This window comes from Exophiala dermatitidis (genome assembly GCF_000230625.1).
Source record: "Exophiala dermatitidis NIH/UT8656 unplaced genomic scaffold supercont1.4, whole genome shotgun sequence".
Taxonomy (NCBI): Eukaryota; Fungi; Ascomycota; class Eurotiomycetes; order Chaetothyriales; family Herpotrichiellaceae; genus Exophiala; species Exophiala dermatitidis.
This window is the reverse complement of record NW_008751649.1, coordinates 1,883,980-1,895,707: the sequence shown is the minus strand read 5'-3', so window position 1 is coordinate 1,895,707 and position 11,728 is coordinate 1,883,980. Positions and strand designations below refer to the sequence as shown.

At 51.8% G+C, this 11,728-nt stretch overlaps 4 protein-coding genes across 4 annotated transcripts; 2 read left to right on the top strand and 2 right to left on the bottom strand.

Annotated features, from left to right (window-relative positions):
* Positions 1-148: 148 nt before the first annotated feature.
* HMPREF1120_05000 (uncharacterized protein) lies at positions 149-4,014 on the bottom strand. Its single transcript, XM_009159149.1, has 3 exons — positions 3,776-4,014; positions 2,068-3,714; positions 149-1,994 (listed from the first exon to the last, which is right to left on the bottom strand). The coding sequence occupies exon 3, from the start codon at positions 996-998 to the stop codon at positions 651-653; it is 348 nt and encodes a 115-aa protein (XP_009157397.1). The 5' UTR covers positions 999-1,994; positions 2,068-3,714; positions 3,776-4,014; the 3' UTR covers positions 149-650.
* Positions 4,015-4,316: 302 nt separating this feature from the next.
* Positions 4,317-5,894, top strand: HMPREF1120_04999 (uncharacterized protein; the record flags this gene model as incomplete). Its single annotated transcript, XM_009159148.1, has 1 exon — positions 4,317-5,894. One exon carries the CDS (start codon positions 4,317-4,319, stop codon positions 5,892-5,894), a length of 1,578 nt encoding a protein of 525 aa, XP_009157396.1.
* A 251-nt stretch (positions 5,895-6,145) lies between these two features.
* On the top strand, positions 6,146-9,373 carry HMPREF1120_04998 (uncharacterized protein; the record flags this gene model as incomplete). The annotated part of the gene is made up of 2 exons (XM_009159147.1): positions 6,146-6,236; positions 6,288-9,373. 2 exons carry the CDS (start codon positions 6,146-6,148, stop codon positions 9,371-9,373), a joined length of 3,177 nt encoding a protein of 1,058 aa, XP_009157395.1.
* A 256-nt stretch (positions 9,374-9,629) lies between these two features.
* Positions 9,630-11,681, bottom strand: HMPREF1120_04997 (uncharacterized protein). Its single transcript, XM_009159146.1, has one exon. It carries the CDS (start codon positions 11,567-11,569, stop codon positions 11,213-11,215), a length of 357 nt encoding a protein of 118 aa, XP_009157394.1. The 5' UTR covers positions 11,570-11,681; the 3' UTR covers positions 9,630-11,212.
* Between the last annotated feature and the right edge of the window lie 47 nt (positions 11,682-11,728).

The window sequence follows — 11,728 nt, the reverse complement described above, 5'->3', positions numbered from 1 at the left end:
ATAGAATCGGTTTGGAATCGATCCAGAATTTTTTTTTCATTTTTTTAGTTATCAAGAGTGAGCATGAGGTAAGCACGAGCACGGATCATCAGCACGACAACCGGGACTGGCAAATTTCCAGTCGATGAAGACGACAAAAAAGGTGACGAAGATTTTCAAGGAGGTTCTGGTTTCTTTCACAAGTGGTACTGCGATTTATCTATAGGTACTGCTACCTACTTAGTACTATGGAGAGAGTCGAAGTGTGTGCGTGGGATGGAGTGTGTCTGAATTGATGATACTGCAGCAGATCGATGAAGCGGAGCCTGAGGCTCCTACCTACCCTCAATGTAAGGTAGTATGTAACAGTACTACTTTCCACACGGATCGGTGATCGCAAGGCTGACCTGACCTGACCTGACCTGACCGGGCGCCGGAAGTAAGCGGCTGCCGTTCTGCAGGCAGCAGATCATCCGATATCTATCCACTCGCCTGTGGGGAGTACCTGAGCTACTACTAAGTACTACAGACCCGGGTACCTGGTATGTAAGGTAGGTGTGCACTTTGGTAGACGAGCAGATCGGGTGAGCGTGGTGTGATAGTGATGCTTATGGATTTCACGAAGAATCACGAGCCCGAACTCATCCAAGTACTGACCATCGAGGTATTCATCATTCAGATCGTGGTACGTAGTACTTTGCTGGAAGGATCGAGTTGTGGCGAGGTTTCATGCAAATGCCGTCTGCGGTTGCTGTTTGATGGCTTGCAGTGCCTGTAGGTACTGTGCCAAACTTGAACAACGATGAATGCAACACACTGGCAGTGCAATGTTGAAATCGAGTACCATGCATAGCATGCCCGTCTGATGAGTAGCAGTGGGCAAACTGGAGAAGCGGGTCCAAACCGGGAAGAGACCCCAAACCGCTGCAGCCGTCAAAGGCCTGGACCGTCAGAGACCGCCGTGGGCTGGATTGTGATATTATAGTAGTTGTATTATAGTGATGCTGTGCCGTGTCCATTGTGTGCAAGGCAATGCAGTCGGCCGCGTATGGAAAGAAGGGTCATGGCGAATCAAACGACAAACATGGGATATAACTCTTGGACACCAATGAAAGGAGCTGGGGGGTCCTCCCCTTTTTACCCATATCTCCCTCCCTCTCGTCTTCTGCACTGAGGCGCAGGACAGGAGACCCTTGCCAGGAACCTGAAATCGAAGACCTCAAAGTCGTACGCAAGCAAGCAATCAAACACACGTGGCGGATAAGGGCGTAGGATGAACCACGAACGTAAACATGTGCGAAGTGAAGGAGTGGAGAGTGATGGGTGGAGATGAGGAAAGGCTCTCGTCAACATCCAAGTCAGTATTCTTCAGGTGCATGAGTGAGCCTGAACGAGTGTTTCATGTTTGGAACCGGTGTCACCGGCGCAGGGAAAACGAGAATTGAGTTTCAGCACATTGGAACGGCAACTCAAGCCCAGCGTCGTCCGGCAAACCCGGAGCATCCGTCGAGCGAGCGTGTTCTTGATACCGCGTAGAAACTGTGTAACCGTAGTTGATATACTGCAGTGCTTGAGTTTCCTGCCTGCAATCGAGTGTGGCTCAAAGCACAATAGGACGCCATTCCATTCTATCCCATCCGCGTCCGCCGAGTTTTTTATTTTTGTCTGTGCTTGGCTAGGTAGAGTGCCTCACCACTCAACCCGCGACCGCAATGACATGCGGCCTGCGGAATGTTGGCGGGGTGGTGTGTCCTAAATGAACACGTAAGACATTAGTAGTACTTGTAATGCAAACAGCCGTGTTTGGCTCCCGTGGGTTCGAACGTCGGGCGTGTCGCATGAGGACAGGGATGGAAAAGGCATCCATCATGCAAGAATGCCAGTGCATGGTCAGATCGGATCGGAGATGCGGTACGATGTGGTAGGACGAGAGAGACCGGAGACAGGGGATGGTGATTGATTTATTGCGCAAGTTTGGGCCGCAGCCTCCATGCAGTGCCAGGAAGTGTCAATGCCTGTCACGGTGCCAAAGTGTCAACGACGGCCAGTGGAGCTCAGTTGCCCGGAAGTGCTGGGGATGGAAGTTACCTGGAGTAGTGCCTGATCACCCGGCCACTGCAGTGCATGCGTTTGCAGCGGTGATATTATTTATTCTGCAGTCTGGATACGAAGTTTTCGTCAAAAGGTAGCAGTGCAGAGTTGCAATCCATTATGCAATTCCTCAGCCGCATCCTTGAATAAATGACATTATTACTGTGTGCCTAAATTGAAGGTTTCCTAAGGTTCTGGTATGGAGCCAGACCACCTAGGTACAATTGTAAGCTCCAGCACCGACTCCCTGTAGCTCTAGGCACCGTTTCTCGACCCCAGCCCCAGCTCCATCCGCGCCCGCCCGGCACCAGACCACAATCCAGGCACCTGGCGGTGGGTTGTTCTGATAAGCCGGAGGAGCCTAAACACACCTTCTCTTCCCCGGGTAAGCGCCAGCATTGGGTTCCTAATTCCATGGCGTGCAACCGGCGAAACTTGCAGTCCAGGCACCATCCTTACCTGAGTGCCAGTGGTGGTATTGTACAGTAGCAGTAAAAAAGAGGCGGCCAAACAATAATAATATTTGACCGGCTTCTTCCCCAGGCTTCGAATACTCCCTCTCCCTCCAGTCCAACATCTACTGTACCACTCGTACCACATGATATACTGTTCTCAGCTGTTGACATTCCTCAGTACATCACGTCAAGTTCCGGTCTTCCACAACTTGGACATCTCCACCTTCCGATCGTGTCGACACGCTGCATACCACTGGCAGAACAAAGAAAATATCCCTCACATCCTGGGCGTCAGGTCCAAGTTCCCCCTTTTCCCGGTCGGCGCAACCATAACCACCTGTAACGTCATCACTTCCACGCTCTCGCCGGCGGGCAGCACAGCCAAAGTCTGTTCGCCGTTCTATATACACGACTGTTGGATCGACTGTCCTGCCCTGACAATCTTCATCGTTTCGGTCTTTTGCAAAGAAAAGTAGCCACGCGTATCGATCTGCAGTGGTCTCGGTGAAGCCTCATCAGTACTAGCAGTCCACAAGCCAGTCCACACCCATGTTCTCCTGCGCGAATCAGCCACGCGGATGTCGCGGGCGATGCGATACTGTTGGCGGCAAGTGTCCAGAGTGCCGAGTATGTTCTGTTCGACTCATATACTAATACATCTACGAATTATTGTTGACATTCCTGCCCGTCCAGATGTACAACTTCCGCACTCGACCGGGCAGACTATTCCGATCTGTTCTGTCCCAGCCGCCCAACCTTCAGTCCGAGACACGCTCAACGTTAGCCGGGTCTGATCATGTCACCATGTCGCTGTGGTCTGCGGACGAAATCAGATAATGCCCGACGCACCAAAGACTTGGGTATCCATTATCACCATCCACCACCACTCACCATACACTACTATGACTGTACGATCCTCTTTTTCTGCCATGCATCTGGTATGCTGGCCACGCCCTAATGAACCGCACCTGTACGACCTGGATACCTTACGACCTTTTCAATACCCCGACAATTCTTTCGGCCAAACTCACCGCCTATTCTCCTCTGGATACACCGCTTCAACCAGACAGGCAATGAATGCCACTTCTTTTTGTTCTCGATAACCCAATTGTTCTTTTCTTTAGCGATGGAGTTGGGATTGTTTGGTACTTTCTTTTTCCTGTATGGGCATTGACTTCGACTTCGGCCTCTGCTTTATCTGGTCAATGGTGACAAGCATGTCATCTTTCGGCCGTTTTCCGATTACATACTTCATCGAAGAGTCGGACCAATTGACCGCCTCAGCCAATCAGACAACGAAAATGGAGGCGTATTGACGGAAATGCTCAAAAGGCAACATATGGGCAGGCTGGTTTTCGCGGCAATGAGTTGGAAAACGCCCTTTCCTACTCTTGCCACATTATCCTCGGTTTTCATTGTACTGGGGCTGTTTCTACTTGTTGGATACGAGCTGGATGTATATATAGTATCTCGAATTATACAAGTCGGCTAGACCTGTTATAAAGTGTGACGATGAAACGAATCGATCTCGCAACTTGAACCGACATCCGATTCCGCTCTCTGCACGTGCGCAGCCATGTCTGTGGATCCCATACTTGACCATCCCGAGCCCGGAACTGCTGGGGCCCCGAATTATGACATATACTGTACTGCTAAAATAATCTTGCTGCCTGAAACCGCCAAGTTATCGGCCTCTTCCCATTGAACCATTTCCAGCTATATCGGTGCTTTTGTTGCTGTTCAAAATTGCACTTTTCGGCCAAGCCAACTGTAACTCCTCCCTATTCGAACATGGCCGGACAGACGTCGGAGGGAACGGATGGGAAGGCTTTGGGAGTTACCTTGACCATGTTGGCCGGAGTTTTTCACAGACTCTATACGGAGATCGGACTGCAAGCATGGCTGGCGGCGCCTCGAGATACCAAGATCCTCTGCCTTCAACGATACTTCCGATTCTTTGCATACGGAGGTTCCACCCTCATTCTCGTCCTGTACTTGTCAAGCCTGGATATCTCCAAGCAGAAGATTGGCCTGTTCATGACCTTGACCCTGCTGGGCGATGTATTGATCAGCCTGGTCTTGACCGTTGTTGCGGACAGAGTTGGCAGACGGCCAATGCTGGCCGTGGGGGCATTCTTGATGGCCGTGAGTGGCATCGTGTTTGCATTGTCCGACAACTTCTGGGTCTTGCTGTTGGCCAGCGTGGTCGGCGTCATCAGTCCAAGGTACAGTACCATCGCTGCCCTGACGAGCCCTCGAAGCTGTCCACTGATTGCATCTAGCGGGAATGAAATAGGACCATTCAAAGCAATTGAAGAATCAATCATCTCCCACCTCACTCCTTCTGTAGAAAGGAGTGCTATCCTGGCATGGTACTTCATTGCAGGTTCAACTGGCGCCGCCTGTGGCAACATCGTCTTCGGCTGGGTCGTGGAACTTCTGCAAGTCAAGCATTCGTGGTCGCCATTGGAGTCCTACCGCCTCGTCTTCTGGGCCTATGCTCTGTTTGGTCTACTCAAATGCAGCCTCGTATTCATGCTGAGCAACAGATGTGAACTAGAGGAGAAGGTCGTATCTCCGCCACGGGGTCCATCACAAACGTCAGTCGACGAAGCTTCTCCGCTGCTTCGAGACGGCGAGGAGTCCACTGCCAAACACGATGGTTCAAATTCAGCTGCAACGCGCTTCAAGTTTTCCGCCCGGAATCTGCTCCCCAATATATCACGAGAAACAAGGGGCATCCTCCTCAAGCTGTGTCTTCTTTTTGCGATGGATAGTGTCGCATCCGGCCTGGCACCGGTATCTTGGATGAACTATTTCTTCAACCTCAAATTCAACCTACCCGAGGGTCAGCTGGGCAGCTTGTTCTTCGTTGCAAGTATCTTATCCTCTTTGTCAAACTTGGCTGCACCGGCTCTGGCCCGACGCATCGGTCTGATCAAGACCATGGTCTTCACCCATGTTCCCGCCTCACTAGCCCTCGCAGCTATCCCGCTGCCCAGCAATTCCGCCCTGGCTATGACACTCTTGCTCTTCCGCGCCAGCACCAACAGTATGGACCAGGCACCTCGTCAGGCTTTCCTCGCTGCTGCAGTGCTCCCCAGTGAACGAACCGCCGTTATGGGTGTTGTCAATGTTGTGAAGACACTCAGCCAAAGTGTGGGCCCCGTCATTACAGGCATTCTTGTGAACCGACATCTATTTGGTCTTGCATTCGTTCTTGCCGGTTCGCTAAAAATCTTGTACGATATTTTCATGCTTGTGATGTTCTTGGGCTACCGAACCGTCGAAGAACGAGCAGCTGACAGTACGAGCACGCAAAATGAAAGCGATCCTGGAGTTGAAGCAAATGGCGCTCAAGTTGCGTAGTCAACGAAGTGCTTGCGCAACATGAAGGCAAGCAAACTTGGACCAGGACGGGGCAGGACCTCTGCTGCGTCCTCGCAGTTGCCCATTGTACAAGCTCTCCATCGCCAACAAGTAATGCTTGTCTAGGCACGTAGGATGCCTGCTTCTGGTCACCTCCGCTCCTCATCCCGAGTACCCCAGCCGAGTTTCCACCTGCTTTCACTACCGCATTTACATTGTTGTATCCTCCTTTCGTGCACTGGATTTTGGATATGGACAATTGGCAAGAGGAACAAAGGCGGATAGAGCGGCAGCCCAGGCGGGTGTCCAGCCTTGACCTACTGAAACAGAAATTCATGAAGGGTGCGTTGCTTCCTGGTCTTCAAAACGCAAAACCTAAACCTCTGAAATCAGATGCAGCAAGCGACTCCTCCGCCAGAAGAGACAACGACCGCCGGATTGTTGCAAAGATAGCTGCCAGAAAGGCGATGAAACGTTGGTGGAAGAGGTACCCTTCGTCAGAGAGCGATTTGTCGGAGAGGAGCTTCCCAGGGCAGGTCACTCCTCCGTCGAAACGAACTAGGTCGAAAGGGCTTCCTTCTTGGACTACGCCACGCAGACACAAACCTGTGGGGACAGGGCTCCTGAACAAGACCTTGCGTACCACGAAAAGAACAGCGGTCCCGCGGCCATCCTCGAACGGCTTCACCAGGCTTGGAGGTCATCATACCCACACCTCGAGTACGTCCGAAGCGGCGACAGCTTCAGAGAATTATGGCGCACTACCTTCCTCCTACAGAAGACTTCATCGAGCAAAATCCATGCTGACGACCCGTCGTCGGACGATGGGAAGTCAGGATAATTCTCTGTCGAGCCCAGTGGGCCGCATCCGGATCCCTCGGCGCTCGACTAGTTTTGGTGCTCTCCAGACAAACAGTCTTCGACTACGGATCAAACGATCACTGACAATACTCCGCCCGAAAAGTAAAAACGCTTTGTTCATCACCAGACCAGAAGATTCTGCCCACGATGAAGCCATAAAGATTGCTCGAGCTCGGTTCCTCGATGGGGAGCATCAACATATGGAGCTCAGGCAATCAGTTCCCCCAGCATCTGGAAGAGATACGGTTCACAATCCGTTGAGCAGAGAGTGCATGTCACCTCATAGTGCGGATTCAGGAAAATATCCCATTCCCTTGGGAAATGGTTACCATTGTCCTCAGACAGATCCGGATAAGAGGTCATTGTCAGTTTCTTTGCGGGCTAAACTCCGCAAGGCACTGGGAAAGTCTGGGAAGGGTAGCTGCGATATCCCGCCTCAGCAACTCGAGGCTCAACGGACCCATTTCCGCGAGCTCCCGGCCGACACAGAATCTATAAGTGGGTTTGACGCATACTGCACTGACGAAGAGAATCAGCATCGACGCCAGAGCGTGTATATCCCGTCCTCTGCCGAGAACGAACCCCTAGAGCACCAAGACCAGGTCCCGTACAACCTCGATCTGGCTGCCAGTCGTGAGAGCCTACATTCCAATACACGATCCCGTGTGACTAGTTGGACCAACTCAAGCATGACGGGCTCTATCGGTCTTCGTTCCGGGCCAATGGAGCGTAATCGCTTGTCCATTATCAAGGAAGATGGTGGGCCGCATCAGCCTTCTTCTTCGGCAGGTCGCCACTTTGGCGGTGTCTCATTGTTTCGAGAACCGTTACAGCCAACTCCGGAGAATGGACTTACGATGCCCGTGGTAGACAGTCAACGGATCTACTCGGCTTTGATAAAGCGTATCAACCAGGAAGAAGCCGAGATTGAAAGGACACGACTGGCATTTGAGGCCATTAATCAGGAGACTGACACCGTGGTCAATGTCCCGACCAATGCCAGACCCACGATTCGCGTCGTGCATAGTGACTCTTCTCTGACCACGGTGCCTGCCGAAAATCACGGTGGACAATTCAGCAGCCGTTCTTGCTCCTGGGACCAACCCGAGGGTGGCATGACACCTGAACAGCATAAGGAAAATCTGGAACGGAGAAGGGAGCGACTTGCAATGCAGGAGACACAGTCAAGCTTTTTCCCATTCTCTAGCGAACAAAATCCTTCTGCGCCGAGTCCATTTAAGAAGTTTCTGCAGGACAACCGGGTTCACAAGCGAAGCAGCAATTTGGGTGAGGAATCGGATCTCGAGAAAACTGGCGCGGAATACAATCATGATACGAGCAATCAGTTGATGGATCGGCGTCACTTTGGGTTCAGCAGTGAAAGTGTCTACTCGCGCACAACAAACGGCGGTGTCAACGACGAGTATAGATCCCCCATCTGGAGTTCAGAGGAATTGTCACTGCCTACTGATGCTGCAACCGACTTGGCTGGCATGGCCACCATCATGCCAACTGTGTATTGTCGTCCGGGCCCCAGGACACTTTCAGGGAGCGACAACCTCAGCGTAAAGCAGGTGCAATGTTCTGAATGGAATCCATGGTCAGATGGCCCAAGTGCTCAACGAGGTGATGGAGATGTCCAAAGCAGTGCTCAGACAAGAGAGCTGGCACAGGTATGGTCTGGTGGTAATCCGAGAAGCGACGAAAGAGAGGTCTCTAATGCTACAGCTCAGTCGAATGCCTCCGATGATTCGCGGAGGCTTGGTGCTGTAAAGTTCATCCGTGACAACAACGTCTCAAGGCCAAGGAGCAATTTCGCCGCCACCAGCCATACAGGCATGCTGAATAGAGCTGGGGGAGAGGCCTTGAAGCCTATTCCTAACCAGGTGGAGGAGGGCAAGAAGATGGTCGACAGTGCAAGGAAGCTCAGTCCAGGAAACCTAGCCAGAATGCTAAGGGAGAAGAAAAGTCAAATCATGACGAGGCAACACGAGTCGGGCAAGGAAAATATCCCGGCAGACCGGAACGACTCTCCTCCTTTGAGCACGCCCGGTAAGCTGCAACTGCAGTTCCGAAACGGGAATACGACGGGAAGGCTCAGAAAAAAGGCCAGCGAACCCGCCTTCTCCGCTCAGAAAGGACTGCATACCACTCCTCGAACAGTGTTAACTACAAGCTCAACCACGCCCAGCCACCGCGACGACAGCCCCAGCGAGAAGGTGAAGGACCACCTGGTTGCCCGACTTAGCCGACCGTTCAATATGGATGTACCACCCCATAATCGCCCGTTTGACAGCATGTATCTGGGCAAGCGGACCCCAGGCCATCCAGACACCATAGGGAACAGTCGGTTGAGTGTTGCACCCTGTGTCCCACCAAAACCCGAATCGGATAATGTGAACGAGCCAACCGAGTATGGAGCGCCTGGAGCAGGGACAGGGCCCTTGGAGTCTTCCACGTCGACTCGAAACACCAGCAAAGTGCTCGGTTTGTTCAACAGTAAGAGGATGGTCAGCAGCTTTTTAAAGAGCCGAAGAAGCGAAAAGAGTCGAAGCAGCGAAAAGAGTGTGAGTGGCAGCGGGCAGAGCATGGCGGGGGAGGGTCCAGCATTCATTTAACGGCGGACGTCTCAGAACGTGCATCTCAGAAGCAGGCTTTTGGATGGCAGCAGTATCACGTTTGGTTGGATACCTGCATCGACCTTCTGGCCGTGCAACTACGCGGGAGAAGAAGCGGCACTCGCGGTGAACACACTGGCTGTTCTGTTGATATATTAATAAGACGACATGGTTGCGGACAGAACGACTAGCGTAAGCCTGTATAGGCTCGTATGCAGAGAATAGACACAAGACATATTTTAATCGGACGCGAGCTCTTGGGATTCCTCAAGCGAAGGCTCTCGCCTGAGGGTACTTGGTTGCTTTGGAATGAATACCGTAGACGAGGCTGGGGTGGTCCACTGTGCGGCCCATATTATTTTTTACAGTATTTGGTCTGCGCAGCAGTCTATGACTAAGCAAGGCTGCAATACCACACAATTTACTTTCAACGACAGTCGTTGCCAGCAGGTTTCATGCGGCACAATTAGACAGCAAATATGGTCAGTTCCGCCCCCAGTCATGCTCTGGTGGGTGCCAGCCAGTGAATGGGAAGCCCTTCAAGGTGTTCTCGTGCACTTTGCAGAGGTAATGCCAGCGGTGTTGGTATGGAATGTTTCGTTGTGCCAGCTTTGCACTTGCTTGATTGATCCCTTCAGCAGCAACGGCTCATGACGCAACTGTCGGCAAAGGCACTGCAGCTGCTGTGTTTGCAAAACGAGCCAAAGTACTTTTCTAAAGGTTCCTCTGAAGCCTTGAAAATAAGGGTGGTTGTTGGATATCTCACTGCCCGCCAAACTGGCCAGTCATGCTCCCGCACTTTTCCTGCCACTGAGCCATCCTTGTACCCCTGCTGACGACTTTGTTATCTGTTTGGAATTCGTGTTTAAGTTGGTTGTTTTCTTGATTCCCCGTGACCTCGCCTCTGTCCATCTGGACTTTCGAGAGGCTGGTTGCTTGGGCAGCCAAAACCATATCCCGCCGCAGTCCAACTTCAATGGTTCCCTTGAAGAACTCCCCCGCCACAGCTTCAAGTTCCGCCCTCCGCTGAACTGCACCCAGCAACCACGGCGATCAGTGTATGGCCACCGTGTTGTCGTCGCAGTCGTCCAGTTACACTGAAGCTTTCATCTCGAACCTCACATTAGCCGCATGACTGACCATACACACGCGGCCTTGTCTCAGCCGCTCCAAATGCCCTGTCAAGTCCTCCACCATCCCTTACCAAGAAACTTTCCGCCGCAGGATCGAAGAAGGATTGGTCGACCCATGAAATACACGCTCCGCTCCGCTCCCACCTGCACTCCTTCGCTCCAACGTCTCTTATCTCAATGCTGGATGCAAAGCTGCAGAACTCCCTCCGTCAATGGATTGTCGAGGGCTCTGATTCATTCAACGCAGGATGTTATGTCTCTGTCTCTCTGTCTCCCTCTCGAATCTATCGTCCTCTTGCTGCTGAAAGAATGCTGGCCGAGAATAAGGTTCAACAGGAAGAAAAGGACACTGTGTGATGTTGCCACAGGAAGAGCTGCTGAACCAATCTTTGGGTTGTGTATGAACGCGTGATGGAGTTTAACTTTCACAACACCACAAATCGCCACACATTGCCTTGTCAACGGCCACAACTCCGCTCTCTTCGCATTGGGATTCTTTCCATTCGATGAACCATGGCAATGTTCGACGATCACAAACGGGTCATGATCATGTTCCTCAACAGTTCTTGTTGCCCTGCCAGCCTGCTCGAGGACAGCTCAGGTATAAATACCTCTTCCTTTCTCTCGCTTTTCATTCTTCCTTTCTCTTCCTTTCTTCAAGGTGAGTATTGCCTCTGCTCTCTGCTGCTCTGCTTTAGATTGCACTCTAGATACTGCTGACTGTGTACAGATCGATCAAGACTCTGGTGATTGTGTGAGAAGAACTTTTTTGAGAAGTTGAGCTGGTGAGTACCTCGTCGCTGCCACAATCTTGTCTTTTCCTGCCTTGTTTTGCTCTGATTTGTTCTCCCACTGTTTTCCTGGATGGCCTGTCTTCTGACGGCCTTCGAGCTGTCAACTCATGAGGACTTTGATCCTGCAAGAAAGAACTCAGTTGTCTGCTATTCCTTTCCCTTCTTGCCTCTGCCCATGGTGCCCTCTGCCTGTCAAACATTTCCCAAAGCTCCTGGGAAGCAATCAAGCGTGAACCCCCAGTTGTGCCTTGAGCTTGCTCCCTCTTCATCTTCAGTCCCCTTGTTTTCTCTGTATCTTTCACTTCCACTGTGCTTCTGGGGAGCTCTCCTCAACCCAAGCACTCTTCAATCCCAAGCACTCTTCAATCCCAAGCACTCTTCAATCCCAAGCACTCTTCAATCCCAAGCACTCTTCAATCCCAAGCACT

What these genes read in the sequence shown, in the direction of transcription:
- HMPREF1120_05000 (XM_009159149.1), bottom strand. Translation starts at nt 998, where the DNA reads ATGGACACGGCACAGCATCACTATAATACAACTACTATAATATCACAA.
- HMPREF1120_04997 (XM_009159146.1), bottom strand. Translation starts at nt 11,569, where the DNA reads ATGAAGAGGGAGCAAGCTCAAGGCACAACTGGGGGTTCACGCTTGATT.